Genomic DNA, 22,604 nt, shown 5'->3' on the forward strand with positions numbered 1-22,604 from the left:
TTTTATAGTTCTCTGTGTATCAATCAAGGTTAATAGAAGACCTCAGCAACCTACTAAATGTGAGGTTTCTATGGAATCTCACAATTTGGAAATGAAGTTTCGGTTAGTCCCATCAGGGAGAAGATCTGGACTAGTTTAGATGCTGGCTGGAGAGGAAGGAAACATACGGGGTGTAGAAAAAGATTTATAATGTCAACCACAGCCCACAGCCCAATGATCAATAATTTAAATGAGAACTGCAGCACTATACTTTGTTTTGATTCTTCTAGGTTTATTTTTATATTTTTACCTGTTTTCTCTTCCTTGACCTTATGACTTTGTGAAAGGAACTGACTTAAGATAGAGAATACCTCTGTGGGATTGTGAGTAAAGTAAGGTAACAACCTCACCAAATACCAATAGGATGATTCTTGGAAGTTTTGATTCCCATTTATAGAAGAGAATAAAGTCATCTTCATTATAGGAAAGCAAATGTAATCTTATTATGTGGAACTATCATTATTGTTATTGTGGTAGACAGTGGTGGACTGTGTTGATTATTTAATTGATATCATTAAGCACCACACCCAAATTTCTATACACTGCTGTGTATTCTTAAGATTTATAGCATAAAGTACATTTTCCACTCTTCTTTGTCTGTTGATTTTTACTGAGTTTTTCTCATAGAAGCAGAAGGAAAGAACATTCTGGCTCTACCAGACTGGCGGTTCCCAACAGTAGTTAGAAACAGATGTATTTGTATAATATAATCCAAGTAGCAATTGGGTGATCCAGAGGGAGTATTGTTTTTGGAAGTCCTGCTAATGTGTCCCTGTTCTTCTCTAGAGCCAGAAGTACCTGTGGAACTCTTCCCACCAACAGTGCAAGCTTTAGGTGCCATTTTGAAAGCAATAGTATCTTTTGCTTTTTGATATTCTACTTATTGCTCTTTATGTGCCCCAGCTTCTTCATGTTCCCATTTGGTCTTGTAGACCTTTCCACACCTTTGCAACTAATCATCTGTATTTAATTTTCACTGGTAGAAATAGATAGATTGGTTTCTGTTCCCTGACTGAATACGACTAATGCAAAATGTCATATAAGAAAAGACATATTTGTTGTATGTAAAGTTTAAGATGTGGGGAAAGCCCGATGGGAGTAAGACTTTCACATTTCACTTGAAGTGGTAATGTGTCAGTATATTAATACAGAGATTTATATGTCTATATTAATGCTCGGATTACTACTACGAAAACAAAGAGAAACAGTCACCAATATAGATATACCGAAATTATTTTAAAATGTTGAAGAAACCCATAGTGAAGGCAAGAAAAGGACATAGGAATGAGAAATAGAGGACACACACACACACACACACACACACACACACACACCAAAAAATAAAATGGTTGACATAGGCTTTAATATAAAAATAATGGCTTTAAATGTCAGTGGTCTAAATACTTTAATTAAAAGACTGACAAGGACAGGGTGGACACATAAACAAGACCCAACTGTGTGTCATCTACAAGAAATTCACTGCAAACTTGAAAAGATAGTTTGGCTTAAAGTAAAGGTGTAGAAAAAGAATCACGAGGTGTCCTTGACGTATTTCATTCCAAGCATTGGTGCTGTTCTCTCAGCTGCTTCCTGCTCCAAACTGCACAGCTCATGGATCAGTACTTTGGATGCAGCAAGAGAGAAATGGGCCTCCTTGGCCGCCTCTCACATAGCTGGGAAGCCTTGTACTCATTCACATGCCCTCACTGTCACCTGCGGGGGGAATCAGGCACGGAGAAGCTCTCTCTCGGCTCCTGAGGGAGAGGTATCAATGGTAAAGCCAAACTGACTCTCTTCAAAGCAACCAGTCTTGGATGTACTGGGACTTCTCTGCTATCTTCTACAAAGACTCTCTTATTTATGGGTAATTGTTTAAATCGGCATTCTCCAGCGGCTCCTAGACTGTGACTCTGAGGTGCTGGTGCTGGTCCACAGGCCGCTTCAGGGTCCAGAGCCAGGAATGAGGTCTGTGAACCCATGACTGTACACATGGGTGGGTGAGACTACTCCCAGGTCCCTTGGCAGAGTGCTGGTTACAGAGTCAAAGCGAAATGGGGCCGTAGCCCAGTCCTCAGGGTGATGCAGCTGTTTCTGTGTCCCTAGCCAAAACCATAGTTGGCAAGTCAGCCCCCTGGATGCAGGCCTGTTTTCTCAAAATCGCCCTCCTTGTTCTTAGACTTGCACTGGGGTTTCACAACGTCCTACGTGGATCCCACATCTCCCACAAAGGCACTTTTATCTGTAAATAGATACCAGCTAGTTGCTAGGGGGGATATTGTGACAAATATCTTATCCATCACTTTGCTGATGTCACTCATTCCTTGTCTATTGATGCTGGCAGGCCACTTCTGGTGACCCAGAGGGAGTCCTGCAGGACCAGTCAAGATCACTGGCTTTATGTAGGATGGCAATCGAACACCAGCCAGCAGGAGGTGAAAGCAGAGTTTACTGAAGACATAGAGTGAGCAGATACAGAGGGCGTCTGGGAGAATCAGAAGGGAAAGGAGCATGAGCCTTGTCTTTGGGGTCTAGGGCTTTTTACTGAGGATGGTGGTGTAAGTGTCCCCTCAGGCATTCAGGAACTGGCTAGAACAAAGATGGGGGTGGGGTGGGGAGGGCAGCATTATTCCTTGGAGCCAGAGGGCCTTGGAGATGTCTAGCACCAGTGGTCTTGAATATGCACATGATAGCTTCCTCAGGTCATTCTCCCTCCCCTCATCTTTCCTTAGATGCTATCCACTCTAGAGAAATCATTAACTCCCTGTCCCTTACAGGGAGGACATGTGCTATTTGCATTACTGGGTATGTGTAAAGTGGGGTGAGGGTGCAGGTACTAGCAAGAGTAGAAGCAGGAAAAGGAACAAAAAGCAGATTTTTATGGAGTTCTTCAGTTTCCCTGTCTCACTATTTTTGTTTTCATGTCTTAATATTTTCTGTTCTTTGTGTCTGGAGTTTCTTGTTATTTAGCTTGATTTTCTTTGAAACATATTTTTCTCATAATTCCATTGATTTCCACTTTTTATTTTTTATTTAGTAAGATTGTTTTGGCTTTTTAATTTTTTTATTTTTTATTAAAAAAAGTATTTTTAATGTTTATTTATTTTTGAGACAGATGGAGCATGAGGGAGGGAGGGGTAGAGAGAGAGAGAAAAAGAGAGAGAGAGGGAAAACCAAAGCAGACTCCAGGCTCTGAACTGTCAGCACAGAGCCTGATGTGGGGCTCAAACTCATGGAGGGTGAGATCATGACCTGAGCCGAAGTCGGACACTTAACCAACTGAGCCACCCAGGTGCCCCTGGCTTTTTTTCTTCTAGTAATTAATCACTTAGAAATTTTTTGACAACTATATGTTTAATTTCCAAGTGCTTATTGAATTATTATTATTATTATTATTATTAATTATTTTATTCTGAAGTTAGTTGACATACAATATAGTCTTGGCATCAGGGGTAGGATCCAATGACTCACCCCTTCCGTATAACACCCAGCGCCCAACAAGTGCCCTCCTTAATGCCCGTCACCCATTTAACAACCCCCCTCCCCCCATCAACCCTCAGTTTCTTCTCTATATTTAAGTATCTCTTATAGTTTGTTCTCTGTATTTAAGTCTCTTATGGTTTGCCTCCCTCTCTGTTTTTATCTTATTTTTCCTTCCCTTCCCCTATTTTCATTTGTTAACTTTCTCAAATTCCACATATGAGTGAATTCATATGATACCTGTCTTTCACTGCCTTATTTCACTTAGCATAATACCCTCTAGTTCCATCCACATTGCTGCAAATGACAAAATTTCATTCTTTTTCATTGCTGAGTAGTATTCCAGTGTGTGTGTGTGTGTGTGTGTGTGTGTGTGTGTGTGTGTGTGTGTGTGTATACCACATCTTCTTAATCCATTCATCAGTTGATGGACATTTGGGCTTTTTCCATACTTTGGCTATTGTTGATAGCACTGTTATAAACATAGCATTCATCTGCCCCTTGAGTCAGCATTTTTGTATCTTTTGGATAAATTCCTAGTAGAGCACTTGCTGGGTCATAGAGTAGTTCTATTTTTAATTTTGGAAGAACCTCCATACTGTTTTCTAGAGTGGCTGCACCAGTTTGCATTCCCACCAACGTTGCAATAGGGTTCCCCTTTTTCCACATCCTCACCCACATCTGTTGTTTTCTTAGTTGTTAATTTTAGCAGTTCTGATGGGTGTGAGGTGGTATTTCATTGTGGTTTTGATTTGTATTTCCCTGATGAACCAATGTTGAGCATCTTTTCATGTGTATTTTTGCCATCTCTATGTCTTCTTTGGAAAAGTGTCTATTTAAAAAATCATCTCCATATAGGTATGAATTATATACAATAAAATTCACACATATTAGTGTGTAGGCCAGTGATCTGACAAATGTGTACGTCTATGTAATCACAAACCAAGTTGAGCAAGAGACAGTTTTCATCTTCTGAGCCAGTTCTGTTCTTCTTTTGCCATTCAGCCTCCCCCAGCGCACCTCACCAGGCCACCAACATTCTTTTTGTTACTATTTAGTAGTGTTTCCTTTTCACAGTTGCATATCAATGGCTTTACAGGAATGGATTCTCCTATCTGGCTGCTTTATTTTAGCATAATGTCTGTGACACTCTACTGTGTGGTTTCTTGAATCAGCTCATTCTTTTTCATCATGGAGTTGTGTACCATTATATGGATATAAAATGTGTTTATCCATTTCAATATTGATGGGTTTTCGGAGTGTTTCCACGTTTTGGCAATTATGTTTGAGCTGTTTATGAACATTTGAATTCAAGTCTTTGAACAAACATATATTTACTATTTGTTGTGCAAGTACCCAAAAGGGAATTGCTGGGTTATGTGCGTGATTAAATCTAGACGAGTCTGCCTTACTGAATTTTAAGTTAGCTGGCATTTTACACCAACCCCCAGCAATGCATGAGAATTCCAGTTGATTCTCATCTTTATTAACAAACAGGAAATTGTAACCACTATGTTCTACATATTTTGGGATGTCATTTTGCTTTAATTTTACAGTGCTGGTTGACTAATGATGGTGAACACCTTTTCATCTGCTTATTGGCCATTGTTAGGTCTCCTTTTGTGAAATTGAGTTTTTTTCCCAAATTTAAGTAGGTAGTTTGATATTTGGGAAACAATTCCTTTGTCAAGTATATGACTTGCAAATATTTTCTCCCATTTGTGTTTTATCTTTTGAGTTTCTAACAGTTTATTTCCAGGAAAATATTGCCTTAACTTTTGATGAAGTCCAAATTGATCAATTTTTTAATTATTTATTTTGTGCTCTATATAGGACATTTTTTCCAACTTCAAAGTTGCAAAGATTTGTCATACTTTCTTTTTTCTGGAAAGTTTAGATGCATACTTTTACATTCATATCTCTGATTTGACTTATAGGTAGGGTTCATATTTTTCTCTCATATGAATCTTCCATTGTTTAGCACAATTTGTTGGAAGATATATTTTTATTCACTGAATACTTTGTCATTTTTGTCAAAAATCCACTGAATATAGGTATGTGTGTGGGTATGAGTGTGTGTGTGTGTCCATTTCTGGATTTTTATTATTTCCCATTAATTTATATATTTATCCTTATGTCATTATGCCTTCCCTTGAGTAGTAGTGTGAGTCCTCCAATTGGTTCTTAATTCTGGAGGGTAGAATAACGGCCTCCCCAACAATGACCATGTCTGATCCCTGTACCGGTGATTATGGTACCTTACATAGAGAAAGGAACTTTTCAGATATTACTAATGTTTAAGGCCTTGCAATGGAGACTTTATTCTTGATTTTCCAAATGGGCTCAATGTAATGCCATATGGAAAGAAGGGTGGGATTGAGAAAGAGAGAGAGAGAAACAGATGAGGTAGAAGAAGGATCAGAGAGAAACAGTTGCTCACTTTGAAGATGGAGAAAGAGACCATGAACCAATAAATTCAGGAAGCCTCTAAAAGCCAGAAAAGACAAGGAAATTACTTTTCCCTTGGAGCCTCAAGAAAGTAACACAGCCTGCAATACTTGGATTTAGTCCAGTGATCCATCTGTCAGATTCTGAACTGACAAAATTTTAAGAAATAAATTAGTAAAAGGTGAAAGATTTATACGATCTGAAGAGAAACCAGACAGATACCATATGTTTGCACTCATAGGTCTAACAGGAGAACAGGAGAAACCTAATGGAGGACCATGGGAAGGGGAAGAGGGAAAGAGAGTTGGGAAGAGAGCGGGATGCAAAACTTGAGAGACTATTGAATACTGAAAATGAACTGAGGGTTGAAGGGGGAGGGGAAAGGGGAAAAGAGGTAGTGGTGATGGAGGAGGGCACTTGTGGGGAAGAGCACTGGGTGTTGTATGGAAACTAATTTGACAATAAACTATTTTTTAAAAATTCAATATCCAACAACAACAAAAAAGAAATAAATTAGTACTGCTTAAGCCTAATGTGAGTGGATTTTCTTTATAGCTGCAGTAGAAAATTTATACATTAATTTTTAATGTTTTGGTTTTTTTTTTAAAGCTCTTTTCCATTTTCTTTGAGTTTTGGCATTACCTTGTTAATTTCTACAGAAAGCCTACTAGGATTTTCATTGGAATTGAGTTGAATCTGTATATTACTCAGGGGATAATTGATTGTAAAAATATTTCTTCCTCCAATATAAGATCTTGGTTTATCTCTCCATTTTTTTAGGCCTCCTTTAAATTTTCTCAGAAGGTTATATAGTTTCCAGAATACAAGTTATGCACGTGTTTTGTTAAAGCTTTCCTTTTGTGGCGCAGGTTTTTCTTTCTTTTAATACTATTACAATTATATTTGAAGTTTTGATTTTCCACTTCCCATTACTAATGTGTCAAAATACAATCTCATTTAGTATATTGACCTTGTATCACAATCTTGCTTAATTTACTATTAGTTTGGTAATATTTTTGTAGGTTCTATAGTTTATTAGATCAATTATACAGTATCTGATGATTAAGAAGAGTAACAGGACTCCAGAGCATAGATTTGCATTAGGGTTTGTAACGGTTCAGGACCATAGTACAACAGGAGAAGGAAACAGAGGCAATTGTAGGGAAGTTTGAATACTTACATGCACATCAATTCAGTATTCATTTTTCAGGATGTTTTTCATCTTTGGGTTCCAAACCACCAAGATATATGCAAGGTGTCTCACTTTCAGGTAGGTTAATACACAAGTTTATAAAGCGGTCTTGTATACCATTATGTTTACTTACTTGAAACTAGTCTGTGTAACTGATTCAGCCCGATACAAACCATAAATCTATGCAAAATTTAGACAAAGTTGTACGGTGTGTCTCCAAGGAAGTTTCGTACTTAAACCGCACATTGTAAATCACTAGGTACCACATCTCATGCTTATCTTGGCTAAGAGTTAGCACAAGAATTTTAGGTACCCCTGGAGATGACCGTAGAAAGTTTCATTCCACCTGTAAAATAATTCTATCCTTACATAGTTCATCTGCCTGATCCTTTGTTAAGCTTTCAAAAGTACGGATTGCTTGTGAGTACTCCTTTTTTCCATGCTTCAACATTTATAGAGTAGAAAAAAGAGCAAAAAGGCAAGCAACAATTGCACATAGGTATGGCTTTCAAGAAATATTTAAGTTTTAACAAATAAACAGGTTTCTGATTTTGACAACTCTCCTACCTCCTTCCAGAACTCAAATTTGAACTTTATGAAAGATATTAGAATGATTTGATTTTTACTGTAATTAATTTTCCATGATAAGATTTCTTATTATGGAAAGGAAAATGGCTTACAAAATAAATACATCAATCTTTGTATTTAATTATCCACTTTTCTCTGGTATATGTATTGCAACTGCTAAGAAGTTTGGCATCTTAATTCTCAAAATGCTATTCTGGTGGCCTAGAAAAAAATACTATATACTGTAATGGCCTCTTTTATTACTAGCATGTTGTGGATGCATAAATATAATTGAATTGAGAAAATTTTTCCTAAAACAAATTTTTGGAGGATGATAGTCATGAGAAAAAACTGTGGAGAAACACTGTTTTCACTTTTGGTAACTATTTTAAAACAATTTATCACTGATCTTTTTAGATTACTTTTACTCAGTGTTTAATTCATCAGCACATATTAATTGATAAAGCTTTTTGTTTTAGGAATGGGATTTACTAAGTTAAGTTGTTCATTTACTAACCTTATCAATAAAATATTCAATTCTTTTATGAATTAGAATCTTGTGATATGCCAGTATTTGAGACTGCCAGACTCAGAAGTGGTGGCTTATCATTTAAGCTCAATGACGAATTAGAATTTGAATGCTATGATGGATATGAGAGCAAACTTGGACGCAACACAGGTTCTACAGTATATGGTAACCGTGGTTGGTCGGATCCACCTGCATGTTATGGTAAGTACTTTTATTTCAGGTATTCTTATTTATTCATTTGTTTATTTATTTACTTATTTATTTTAGGATAATTAAGTCTGTAATTGTTGAATGACTATGTTGTGCATCTGAAACTAATATGACATTGTCAACTATATTTCAATTAAAAAAAACTCTTGGTCTTCAATAGCAGTTATCAGTTACCTCAAAATAAAGTTTGTAAAAGGAAAAAAATGAGTTAAAAAAACTGTATGTGTTTTTTTTTTAATTTGAGATTTAGAAAGAGCACGAGTTGGGGAGAGGGGCAGAGGAGAGAGAAAGAAAGAGAGAGAATGTTAATCAGGCTCCCTGCTCAGTGTGGAGCCTGATGCGGGGCTCGATCCCACAACCCTGAGATCACAACCTGAGCTAAAATCAGGAGTCAGACACTCAACCAACTGATACCACCCTGATGCCCCCATATGTGTTCCTTTCTATAAAATTGTGAATGATCTGGAGATGCTGTTAAGGAACAAAAGTTGAGGTGAACTCTTCTGATTTCATATAAACTGGGAAGAGAAGTTTTATTCTGAAGCCCGAAGAGAATGCTCTCTTTTTAACACTATATTAATGTTTCCTATGGGCCATATGTATCACAGATTTGTGGTTAAAGCATAATTATTTTTTTCTTAGTAAATGAAAGCTTTTAAATTATTTGGAATTTATCTTTCTTCAGTAAAAGTTTAGTTTCTTACAAATTCTGCAGCTATTTTGCTCTCAAGCTTCTGCTTTGAACCTCCCACCTTGAGAATTCATTTCTGCCTGTCCTGAGACAATCCATTAGTTTTCTGACTTCGACAAGTTCTGTGGACTGTTACATGAATCTCTTCTGTGTTTGCCAATGAGCTTTCCAGAATAAGAAGGAGAGCTTGATTATGTGGGGAAATGACTGGAAATAGACTGTGCAAAGCTTTGACAACAAAATAGTATTTAGGTAGATATTCTGGTAATTGGAGTCTAGTCAAGATGTGGGAGGGTTTCATAAGCTGAAGCTAGATAAGAGGAAAGGAAAGATTATTTAGGTTATATTAGGGCATGTCAACACTTAATTTTATCATCAATAAAAAAAAAGCCATAAAATGGTTTTTAAGGAATGATAAATTTGATTTGAAGTTTTCTAAAGTAATTTTTAAACGTTTGTTTCTTTATTTATTTTGAAAGAGACAGCATGAGTGGGGGAGAGGCAGAGAGAAAGGGAGAGAGAGAGAGAGAGAGAGAGAGAGAGAGAGAGAATGAGAATCCCAACCAGGCTTCACACCATCAGTGCAGAGTCCAATGTGGGGCTCAAACTCATGAACTGTGAGATCATGACCTGAGCTGAAACCAAGACTTGGACTTTCAACTGGCTGAGCCATCCAGGTGCCCCTGATTTAAATTTTTGAAAGTTGTTTCATTTCTTCTTCCCTCTCATCTTCTTGTCTACTATTCTTGTGGTTCGCAAGAAAAGATTCAAGAGTCTATGTAGGGTGAGAAAGGTGGGTGTTGTATAGGGTGATGGCTGAGTAGATGTAGAGCAGAGGACAGATTTGGGACATATTTTGGTAGTGGAAAGCATAGATAATGTTACCAAATGTTGAGTGTGAGATAGAGTAAGAGGTCAAGGACTCATTTCATTTCATTTCAATTCATTTCACTGTAACTCAGTAAATAAATGGTGGTGCTTTTTTGTGAAATGAGGCTGGCATGAGACAGAGCACTTTGGGAGGAAGATCATAACTTCTGTCTTGGACTCATTATGGCTGAACCATCATGAAAATCAGATATGTAAACTCCAGAATTGGATAGATAGGTCTAGCTAAGAGATATATATTTGGAATTATCACCACACAACTGGGGATATAAAATTGGAAAGGAATATAGAATGACAAGAACAGAGAGCTTAGGACTGAGCGCTGAAGCATTATAACATGTAGGTGTCAGACAGAAGAGGAGTAGGTAGCAAAGTGGATAGAAAAAAGGAGGATGTGGAAATTGGGATAAAAAATGCAGGAATAAGTGTTGTCATAGATATGGAGGGAAGAAAATAAGGAAGAGAAAATCTACCAGGATGATTAACAGCGAAGCCTGGGGGTGAGCCTGGCTGGGCTCTTTCTAAGTCCACTCCTTGCTATGCATGCATCTTAGGGCAACATATCAAGCCTAGTCGAATCTTTGTTGACTCCTCTTTTTCTGCAAAATGCCTTAAAATGTGCAATTGTTCTAATATCCAAAAGGTTATTTTTGCTATAGACTAAATTGATATATCTATTTAGAAGACTGAAAACATGCCAGATTTGGCTACTTGGAGGCCAACAGTAACTGCAACAGAAATAGTTTTAGAAGGAATGTATGGCACAGAGCCTAAATAGAGTATACTGACGGAAAATTATCAGTAAGAACTCCAGAACAGCATGTGGTCTTACATCTTTCAAGAAACTTATGTGAATATGTGAAGAGAAAGTGCAGAATATTGCTAGAGGAAATCATACACCAAAGGAGTACTTGTTTTTAGTTTTTTTTTTTTAAGATGGAGGACATTGGAGCCGAGTGAATGCTGAAGAGGATATAAGGGAGACTGAAGATGTGAGGTAGACACCTTCACAAATGTGGAGGTGGGAAGGAAAGGGCACCAGAGCTCTGTGGAAGTACGAGACTTCTGTGGCAACAGAGTTACTTCCAATTTTGAACAGGAGGAAGGAAGAAAAACATATGTGTAAATCTCATGCTAGAACAAAGCAACAGCTGATAGTTTCTATTTTCCTTTGAGATATAAGACAGAGTCACCAGGGATGAGTTATGCACAGGACAAGGAGGAGGGGAACACTTACAAGTGTGGGGAAAGGGTTAAAATAGAGACTTCAAGAAAAGGGCACACAGTGCGTTTATTATTGAGATGAGGTAGGCTTGCTTAGTAGTGTGTTGGTCCCAGTTTAAGTTGATTAATTCAGGCTGTTAACAAACACCTATTTATGAGCTTGAAATAGGCTAGGAGAAAATGGTGAAAGCCCCCAAACATGGGTCTGCCTTTTGGGAACTTTCATTCCAGTATGAAAACAAATCAACAAACAATGAATTAAGCCAAATAGTGGACTGGATGATAAAAACATTTTAAATATGTTTTATACATAACTGTGTTCAATGAAACAAAAGAATCCAAGAACTTAGAAAATGGGAGGGATGGAGGGCTCAATTTTATATAGGACAGCATATACACAGAAAAAGGTTGAAAACTCTTCAGGATAGAGATGGAGGTCTGTGCAACAGCTGAACAGCAAAGAACTTGAGCCAATTAATGAAATCCAAAGATCATAAAGTCTGGAGTCTGGATTGACAGGGGGAGGGAGATGTAAGCTATATTGGAAGCAAAGGCAAGAAATGCATCATAAAGAGTTTGGGTTTTATTCTGAGTAGAATGGGAGACTTTTAAGATGATCATGAACTTCTTTTCTGGGATTAGAGGCAGGTACAGGTTTTATAAAATCAGAGGCTTTTATAACTTTGAGGGGCCTTCTTTAATAAAGAGTTCAAAATCATAAATATACAATTCCAAGAATCTTTCCAATGTCACCACATGTCAGGTAAAAACGGGATAGAGTAGAAGTTGGAATGACAGGGACAGTGGTAGAAATCGATGTGGCCAATAAGGCTTTTATTGCAAATTTTATAAAACTTATGACCCTATGAACCCACTGGTAGGAATTTACTAGCATGGGGAGGCCTCCGAAAGTTGAAAGAACAAATGACAGTTTAGCATTGTTTTCACATAACTTTCCTCCACCATGTAGCAGGAAATTGCACAAAGATTGAATGATATCTGAGTTTAATTCAAAGGTCCTGGGCATTCTCCCCTTTGGGGGAAAGTTTCCAAAGAATTATTGTTATCATAAACCACTTAAGCCAAAGAGTGTTTCCAGTAATATTAAATAAATGTACACTTAAAAAATTTATACTAGCATTTCCAAGTATTGGTGTCTGGATTTAGGATTTTGATTTTTCGATAAAGATAAATATCTCTAATTCAAGATATGCCTATTCAAACTCTTCTTTAAATCACAGTTTAAATGTCATTATCTTTATACAAATATAACTGGAAGATAGCCAGCAGCCAAGTTTTTATTATTATTATTATTATTATTATTATCTTGGTGTTAGGGCAGATTTTTTCACTGTGTTGAGATAGAGAATTTATATAAAATGAGCACAGAGTATATAAACAAAGATACATAGAAATAAAAGAATTGCTATATAGAAGATTGAAATAGAATTTTAGGAGAGGAATCCCTTCTCAACTAAGCTATAAAACTCAACATTAAAACAAAAGCAAATTTGTGGAGTTATTTTTGAGGCATTGCTTTTTAAAAAAAGTTTATTTATTTTGAGAGGCAGAGGGAGGGGCAGAGAAAAAAGGAGAGAGAAAGAATCCCATGCAGGCTTCTTGCTGTCAGTGTGGAGCCTGGCGTGTGGCTGGAACTCATAAACTGTGAGATCATGACCTGAGCTGAAACTGAATCGATGCTTAACTGACTGAGCCACCCAGGTGCCCCTTGTGGTATTAATTACCTTTAAAACTATTTCTCTTACATCTAATTTTATGATTATGTGTTAATACTGGACTTCTAGATAGTATTTTCTTTTTAGTATGATTCAAATTTTTAAATTCCAGTTTTTAATTTTATAAATTAATTAGCAACATAAGAGGATTCCCAATAAGAAAAATGCAGTTGTTTATAATACTTGGCAATGTCACAAATTTAAAAAATTAAAAAAATTTTTTAATGTTTTTTATTTATTTTTGAGAGACAATATAAGCAGGGGAGGATCAGAGAGAGAGGGGGACACAGAATCTGAAGCAGGCTCCAGGCTCTGAGCTGTCAGCACACAGCCTGACCCGGGGCTCGAACCCACGAACTGTGAGATCATGACCTGAGCCAAAGCCAGACGCTCAAACGACTGAGCCACCTAGGTGCCCCTAAAAATTTTAAGAGATAATTTTATGCAGTCCTAATTTGAATCAGAACAATTAACAATTAATTAACAGTTAATATAAGTTTATATATAACATATACATAATGTATTATAAGTCAATATAATAATAAGTTAGTTGAATATTACGTAACTATTAAGGACACCTGAAATATGACTCTGTGGCCTTGAACATGTGTATGCATTTTGTTTCATGTTTCACTTTGATTTCTTCACTTATAAAGTATCAGTTAAACTTTTTAAATGTTCCTCTAACTAAAATACATTAGAAATATTTCTCTTTAGGGGCATCTGAGTGGCTCAGTCGGTTAAACGTTCAACTTCAGCTCAGGTCATGATCTCGTGGTTCATGGGTTCAAGCCCCATATCAGGGGCTGAACAGCTGACAGCTCAGAGCCTGGAGTCTGTTGCAGAGTCTGTATCTCCCTCTATCTCCGCCCCTCCCCCACTAGCACTCTGTCTCTCTCTGTCTCAAAAATAAACATTAAAAAAAAAAGAAGAAATACTTCCCTTTAGCTTTCCAGGTCCCCAATTATATTAAACAAAAATACCAGTTTTTATTTAAGTGTGCAATTTAAAAATTGTAGCATTAGTTTTTTAAAATGAGAATAATTTTCTGGTTTGAGATTATAAAAAATATAACATTAAATTTTATAAATGTCAGTGATAAAATTAGATCCATTTTAGGCAAATTGATTTTACAAATAAATTTTCAGGATATAGTTATTGCTGTTCAACATCTTAATATTTCTCAAAGAGTCCTGTTAGGCTTTAGAAGATAGATAAAGCCTAATATGTAACAGTTTTCAAAGAAGAGATTTAATCTGCAGCCCCTTTGTAAATGAATACATTGCACCTCTTTATTACATGAGACATGTAAAAATTTTGGCAATGATTTGGCAATGATTAATTATATATTCTAATTAAATTATTTTACCTTTTTTAAAATAGAGAATGCTTGATTCTCCAAATAGAAAAATGCTTAATTGCTGAGGCCAAAAAAGACAAATATAAAGTTGGAGAAGTGTTGAAATTTTCCTGCAGACAAAAACTTCCAAGAGTTGGACCAGATTCAGTTCAGTGTTACCATTTTGGATGGTCCCCTAAACTTCCGACATGTAAAGCTGAATATTTATCCTACAGCTGCTGAAACAAGAATTTGAATTTTGGATATCATTTTTCTTCTTCTCTTAATTTTCTTTTGGTTTCCAGCATGTCTATAATGCATTAAGCCAGAGATAGACCTTGGGAAGGATGTATATTGGGTAGCAGATACTTTAGACTTCTTATTTAAGAAATTAATCTTCAATTGTTTATTGAAACATGCAGTGGAAATATCCATAGGTATTTATATGATATCTGACTCTGAAGGGACTTTTGTTATTTTTTCCTTTTGCCTGCAATTCCACCATTAATACTGGACGTTTTTAATAGCATGGGCCTTTATTCCTTTCATTGACAACTGTGTCTAAACTTTTGGTCAACTCAATCATATATATGGCTTAATCAAAGTGAAAATATGTTGATCAAGTGCTCATCTCAAATTATGGTATTTAAGAAAATGTTTTTATAAAATGTTTGTATACAATATGAATATTAATATAATTGTACAGCCATATTTACTAATTGGTTTCAACACTTTAGAATATCTAGATTACTGAACAGAGTGTTTTGCTACCTTTTCCTGTCTTAGCTATACTTTCAAAACTGAATTCAGGGCTTGTACCAAGGTTTCTAATTCATCCTTGAAGTTTCTTATGTTTACAGGATTGTAAGGTAGGTCAGAAAATATTTTTTATGTCTTTAATTTTTTAATGTGTCAGATGTAAGACATTTTGCTAATCTCCGTTCACAGAGATTTTTTCCTATGTTTTCTAAAGGATTTGTAGTTTCTGGTTTCATGTTTAGAACTATGCTTTATTTTTGATTAACTTTTTTATGTGAGACATGAGTATGAGGTATGATAGAATCAAAGCACTGATTTGATCGTTCTACATCATTTTGTAGAAAAAAAATATCATTTTACCCTGAATTGCCTTTTGTAGGTTTGTCAAAAATTAATTGTCCAATACATTTGGGTCTATATCTGAACCCTGTTCTGGTTTTTTTTTTTTTAATCTTTCTGTCTTTATGCCCAAACCATGGCTTCTTAATTACTGTAGTTTTATGATAAGTATTGAAATCACATAATGTTATTACTTTAACCTTTTCCTCTTTTTCAGTTTTTTAATGATTCTAGGTTCTTTGCATTTCCATGTGAATATTAGAATCAGTTTGTCAATTTCTACAAAAAAAACCTACATTGATTTTGCCTGGGATAACATAGCCTCTATAGATCGTTGGGAAAAATTAAATATTTTAACAATATTAAATCTTCTCAACTATATTTCTTCTTTATTTGGTCCTTTATCGCTACAATATTTTCTCATATTCAGGTATCAGTTCTGCACATCCTTAGATTTATGCCTTTGTATACTGAGCATAGTTTTAAGGCTTAAATACCCTTCTAATAGCTTAGTTCAGTATAAGTAATAGAACTGGGAAATGAATATGGTGCAAACACCATTTTTTATTGTTTAAGAATGCTGTAATAAATTATTAAAGACAAATATCTCCACTCTAGTGGATTTTGAAACTATAAAATAGACACTGTAACTGTTATTTACACAGTATTTCTACTGTAGGGGAGGTAAAATCATGTGGTTCGCCTCCTCAACTCTGCAATGGGGAATTTAAGGAAATGAGCAAAGGAAAATATGAACATAACGAAGTGGTGGAATACGTTTACAACTCCGGATTTTCAATGAAGGGTTCTAATAAAATTCAGTGTGTTGATGGAACCTGGACAACCTTGCCTATATGTGGGGGTAATGTATAAAAAGCATGAACACTCAAACATGATTAAATCAACACATTTCGTTTATATACACATAAACACATAAATTCTATTTTAAAGATAAACATATTTTTGTGAAGTTTTTACAGAGCGCAGTACGTGTGGTGATACTCCTGGACTTGATTATGGCTATGTTGTTGAGTCTCCTGCCCCTCCCTATCACCGTGGAGCTTCAGTGGAGTTCAAGTGCAGAGAAACATTTACATTGATTGGACACAGATCAGTTACATGCATTAATGAAATGTGGACTCAACATCCTCAGTGTGTTGGTGAGAATAGCATTTCTTGAATTGCCATTCAATAAAACTTGACATTTTTATTGTAAAAACTATGTCTGCCACAATATTTTTGAAATTTAGAGATATTTGTGAAACATGTCAGGTCTTAAATTATAAAGAATTCAAACATTTGTTGTTATGGTTCAGTATATACCAACAGAGGAAAAATAGAAACTAGCAGTTGAATTTTATGACTCTCCCTGTCCCTGATATTGACCTTGTTTATAAGCGTGAAGCTAAATTTTACTTGCAGGTATATATATATGACTAAAACATGAATACCAATTACCAGGCAAGTATAACTATCTTTGTATAAATGCCATTTTTGTTTTTATATGGTACTCTTTCTTTCAGGCCCTGGAAAACAAGGAAATAAGTTGACAAGATACCACTAGCTACACTCCCATAGGAATCTTGCCATAGGAATGGTCTCAAATTTTCTACCATTGATGATTCTTTAGCCAGTTTCAAATGTAGCAAAAAGAAACTCATGTGCTAGAGGGTGGGCTGTAGCACAGTCATGGGAGGCAGGCAGATTGGGCCAAGAAAATAATTCTGATTCTATAGTGAATCATCCTGCCATCTGAGGACTAACTTGGAGAACGTTGGGGACCTTCTTTCACTTTTCCCTTTGAATGAGTTCTTTCTAAGAGATTTTCTGGGTTCTACAATCAAAGAGAAACAGGATGTCCATACTTATTCAGCCAATTTCTATGCATCAATTAATTTCAAGAGAAGATACAGTTGGGATTCAATCTCCATGACAACAGGATCTCATACTTCACTGACTCATTCCCAATACTCAGAAGATTGGCTGACAGAGAGGAGGCATTCAACAGGAGTTTGTTAAATAGATCGATAAATTTTGTTGCTTATTAACACATCGTTGCTAAACACATTCCTGTCAAAGGTATTGCCAGTCCCCCAAGGCCAAACCTCATGTTCGTGCTTTCCTATTCCCACAAATGACCTCACCTCGTTTCTGTCATTTGCGGGAAAAAACCGAAAGTAGTATCAGGCATGAAAACCCTCATCTTTTCATTATAACTTAACATCAAAACATCTTCAGTGATTTCTTAACATCAAAACATCTTCAAAAAATCAGCTTCAATGATAACTCTGCTCTGGTCTCAGAACTTTCCTTCTTAACATGAATCCTCTGCTGTATTACATTTCATTAAATGTAACCTTTTCAGCTACCTTAGGTTTTACTCCAATTTTCCCCCTCAGTGTTTACTTTGTACATCCACTCTTCCTTTCACTTTTCTCCATAGGTTTATTTTCTTTTCATGAACAAAGAAATTCTTTCGAAAATTGAACATGACAACCACCACCGCCTCACCTCTTGATTACAGACCTTCCTTCAGTTACCTTCCCTTGAAGAATACCTTGTTTTATCTCCCTCAACAGTCTGGACCAGTTCTAAAAATAGGACCAAGTCTGGAGCCTCTAGTTTGTTTTGAATTAGATTCCTTTTTATTTTTTTTTCTTAATATTGTTTTACAAAATCTTTTCTTTGGCCAAGTATTTGAGTCTGCCCTGTTCATCTTGTTAATTTAAACCATTAACTAATACTAGCAAAGACCTGTGAAGAGATTTTATCAACTTCAAAAAGGACTCCCATTCCTAATTGAATTATTGAAATATATAGCTCTATAAAAAGCTTCTATAGTCCATATGTAACATATTGAAGCTAGCAAAAATTTATTATGTCATTATAATGTTATTGGATTATTGGATGGTTAGGTGTAAAAAAATAGCCTCCCAAACAGTCTAAGAGCATATACAGAAAACAGTTCATGATTTTAAACAATCAATTTCAGGGGCACTTGGGTGGCTCAGTCAGTCAAGCATCTGACTTTGGCTAAGGTCATGATCTCACGGTTCATGAGTTCGAGCCGCATGTCAGGCTCTGTGCTGACAGCTAGCTTAGAGCCTGGAGCCCATCTTTGGACTCTGTGTCACCTTCTCTCTCTCTGACCCTCCCCTGCTTGCTCTCTGTCTCTCTGTCTCTGTCTCTGTCTCTCTCTCTCTCTTAAAAATACATTAAAAAATTAAAAACAATTTCTTTTTAAGGTGGATTTTAATTTATATATATATGTTTATAGTTGACATACAGCATTATGTTCATTTTAGGTATACAACATAATGATGTGATATTTGTATACATTGTGAAATGATCACACTAAATCTAACATCTATCACCATACATAGTTATAGATTGTTTTTTCTTGTGATGAGAACTTTCAAGACCTACTTCTCAGCAACTTATAAATATACAGCACAGTATTATTAACTATAGTCACTATGCTGTTACATCCTCATGACTTATCTATGTTATAACCGGAAGTTTGTATCTTTTGACTCCCTTTGCCCATTTCATCCTACCCCACACCTGACAATTACCAATTTGTTCTTTGTATACATGAGCTTTCAATTGTTTTTTAGATTCCAAATATAAGTAAATAATATGGTATTTATCTGTCTTATTTTCTTTATCATAATGCCTTAAGGTTTATCCATGTTGTTGCAAATGGCAAGATTTTATTGTTTGTATGACTGAATAAATATTCCATTGTATTTATATGCCACATCTTTATTCATATGTCAATGGACATTGAGATGCCTTCCATATCTTGGCTATATAAATAATGCTGCAATAAATATGGGTGCATACATTTTTTCAAGTTAGTGTTTTCTTTTTTTATTTTTCAGATAAATACTTAGAGGTGGAATTGCTAGATCGTATGGTAGTTCTATTTCAGATTTTTGAGGAACCTCCATACTGTATTCCAAAGTGGCTGCACCAATATACATTCTCACCAACAAGGTACAAGGGTTCCCTTTTCTCCACATTCTCATCGACACTTGTGATTTCTTGTCTTTTTGGTAAGCCCATCTCATGCAATAGGATCAGGATGACTTGGTGGAATTTATGAACATAAACTAGACTACTGACTCGATAGCTATTTTTTATGTAGTAGCTTTGATTTTTATGATTAGTCTTTTTAAGGGAATATTTTAATCTTATAACAACAAATGAACTTAACTGTAAATCACTTATGAGGTGATTGAATTTGATCATAATACCAATATGCGTTAAAATGTAGAGGAAGATCAGACTACTAACACTCGATCTGCATAAATGGAAGGTGGGAGCCTGAAATAACCTGCAAAGGTAAGCTCTTATTTAAAATGTTTTTAAGAATTTATTTGATTTCTTTCTAACTTGTAAAAGAATGATCTTTGTGCCTTAAAAAAATTGGCTATTTATTATTACAAAAAATTTTCAAGCTGGAAGGTAATTGAAAAAATAGCCATAGCCCTTCTTCTAAATATTCATTGTATCATTATTGTATTCGTATTTTTGTGTCACTACTGCATTAGTTAGCTATGTAACATACCACCTACAAACTTGGCTTTAAATTAACATCTGGGCAGTAAGTGTACTAATTACTGTTGGAATACCATTGCTTTTAACTCCCTTTATTATACACAAAGGTACCTATACCTATGCCTGTGCTTATAACTAGTATGTATCTATGTACCTATCAGTATATTTATTAATGTATTTATATAAGTATGTGTCTATTTATGGATGCAGGCATCTCTCTTGTCGCCTATTTGCTTATGTGTTTACCTGTCTTGAAACCTCTACATCCTATTAATACCACCAATTCCTATTGAATAGCACAGGCTTTATTCCATTTGTCCACTTTTCATATTTGTATCTCTCTTCTCTGTTAGTAGGATACCTTAACTTACTTCCCTCAATATTTTAACCAATTTCCCCAAACCTAGAATACATGGAAAGTGGTGTCACGTCAATATAAAAACCCAGCCTACTATCTATGGTTCAACATATTTTTTGTTCTTTTGTAAAAAGAAATAAGAGATATTTACATGGAATGAAGCATATATCTTCTACATTTTCTTCTAGAAGCTGTATAGTTTTAGCATTTATATTTAGGTATATCATCCATCTTATATTAATTTTTGAGTTTGGTATAAAATAGAGGTTGATTTTTAAAAAAATATAAAAGCCAATTATTCTAGCAATATGTGTGGAGAAGACTTTGAAGTGAAAGTCAGTTACCTCTATAAGTGTTGGTCCACTTCTAGACTCTCTACTCAGCCCATGTATCCATTTACCTATCTCTATGCCTGCCCCGTTGCCTTGGTAACTATAGTTTTATAATAAATCTTGAAATCTGATTTGTGTTCTCTAATATGTTCTTGCTATTCAAAATTGTTTTACTTATTCTGATCTTTTAATTTCCATAAAAATTTCAAGGAAAGCTTATGAATTTCTATAAAATATTTGCTTGTATAATGAAATGGATGGTTTGTATAGTGAAAAATAAATTAGGGAAAATTGACATCTTAATCATATTGAGTGTTCAATCCATAAACATACTAGATCTGTTCAGTTACTTTCTCTGCTTCTATTTTCCCAATAATGTTTTAAGTGTGGAAGTTTTACAGTATAAAAAATATTCCTATTTTATATTTTATTCTATAAATGCAGTTTTTCAAAATTATGTTTTCTAGTTTTATTGCAAGTATAAAGAAATGCACTTGATTTTGGTATATTGGTTTTATACTTTGAAACTATATTAAGTTGCCTTATTTTATGTATCACTTTGTAGATCTGTTGCAATTTTCTATCTGCAGTTATGTAACTGCAAATACAAGATTTTGTGTCTGAGTCTGTTCTTATTTTTACTTTTTGTTTATTTTCTTACTGCATTGGATAGGACCTTAAATAAACTGTTTAAAGAAACAAACATCTTTGTCTTATTCCTGACCACTAGGAGAGGGCATTTAACATTTTACCACAATTTTAATGTCAGCTTTGGATTTTTATAGATATCCTTTATTGGATTGAAGGAATTTTCTTCTATTCCTACTTAGCTGAGTCAATTTTATCATCAACCACTGATGTTTCAAATGATTTTTAATATACTATTAACATGATAAATGGCTTTCTTAATTCTGTTATTACAATGAATTACACATATAAGTTTTTAATGTTGAATAAATCTCTCAATATTTATTTTAATGTTTATTTTTGAAAGAAAGAGGGACAGAGTATGAGGAGGGGAAGGATAGAGAGAGAGGGAGACATAGAATCCAAAGCAGGCTCCAGACTCTGAGCTGTCAGCACAGAGCCCAACATGGTGCTCAGACTCATGAAGCATGAGATCATGACCTGAGCCGAAGTTGGACATTTGACTAAGCCATCCAGGTACCCCTAAATCTCTCATTTAAACAAATTTTTTTAATGTTTATTTGTGAAAGGCAGAGAGAGACAGAGCACAAGCTGGGGAGGGACAGAGAGAGAGAGGGTGACACAGAATCAGAAGCAGGTTCCAGGTTCTGAGCTGTCAGCACAGAGCCTGATGCAGGTCTTGAACCCATGGACCGTGAGATCATGACCTGAGCCTAAGTCAGATGCTCAACTGACTGAGCCACCCAGGCATTCCTAAATCTCTCATTTCTTAAGTCAACTAGGTAGTGATATATTTTGATGTACTAAATATGCTGATATATTTTTAAGGTTTTCTACATCTGTGTTCATGTGGGATATTAATCTACAGTTATGTTTTCTTGTAATGTCTCTGCCAGGTTTTGTTATCAGGGATATTATAGACTCAGAAATCTAGCTGAGAAGTGTGCTGCAATCCTCTATTGTTCTAAAGGTACATGTGTAATATTATTATGCATATTATTATTGTACTCTTATTCCCTTAAGTAATTGATAAATTCACCTATGAAGTCACCTGATAGGTAGATGGGGTTTTTTTGAAAAATTTTTTGATAAAAAATTTAATTTCTTCTATAGGTGGTAGGGGCTATTCAGATTTTCTATATATTTTTTATTTTATTTTATTTTCTAAATAGTTTATTGTCAAATTGGTTTCCATATAGTACCCAGTGCTCTTCCCCACGAGTGCCCTCCTCTATCACCACCACATCCCCTTCCCCTCCCCCTCC

The 22,604-nt window shown here is 35.4% G+C and overlaps 1 protein-coding gene and 1 long non-coding RNA gene across 6 annotated transcripts in view; both read left to right on the forward strand.

The window, feature by feature from the left end:
* The first annotated feature begins 2,416 nt into the window (after positions 1 to 2,416).
* LOC115286676 (complement factor H-related protein 2-like) overlaps positions 2,417 to 22,604 on the forward strand; it is a 47,625-nt gene continuing 27,437 nt past the window's right edge. The window contains exons 1-5 of one of the 5 annotated variants that reach the window (XM_029933097.1): positions 2,417 to 2,500; positions 7,175 to 7,234; positions 8,277 to 8,453; positions 16,118 to 16,300; positions 16,410 to 16,598. In XM_029933097.1, the coding sequence (XP_029788957.1) occupies positions 7,213 to 7,234; positions 8,277 to 8,453; positions 16,118 to 16,300; positions 16,410 to 16,598 (571 nt within the window). In that variant the 5' untranslated portion in view covers positions 2,417 to 2,500; positions 7,175 to 7,212. Of the gene's footprint in view, positions 2,501 to 7,174; positions 7,235 to 8,276; positions 8,454 to 11,022; positions 11,039 to 15,130; positions 15,210 to 16,117; positions 16,301 to 16,409; positions 16,599 to 22,604 lie in introns of those variants that run through there. The other 4 variants (XM_029933096.1, XM_029933098.1, XM_029933100.1 and 1 more) reach the window with 4 other exon arrangements.
* The window catches only part of LOC115286677, a 5,545-nt gene continuing 2,364 nt past the window's right edge, over positions 19,424 to 22,604 (forward strand). The window contains exons 1-2 of the long non-coding RNA XR_003906205.1: positions 19,424 to 19,785; positions 22,236 to 22,309. This is a non-coding gene — a long non-coding RNA (uncharacterized LOC115286677). The remainder of the gene's footprint in view (positions 19,786 to 22,235; positions 22,310 to 22,604) is intronic.

The sequence above is a fragment of the Suricata suricatta genome, chromosome 3, assembly GCF_006229205.1.
Source record: "Suricata suricatta isolate VVHF042 chromosome 3, meerkat_22Aug2017_6uvM2_HiC, whole genome shotgun sequence".
Lineage (NCBI taxonomy): Eukaryota > Metazoa > Chordata > Mammalia > Carnivora > Herpestidae > Suricata > Suricata suricatta.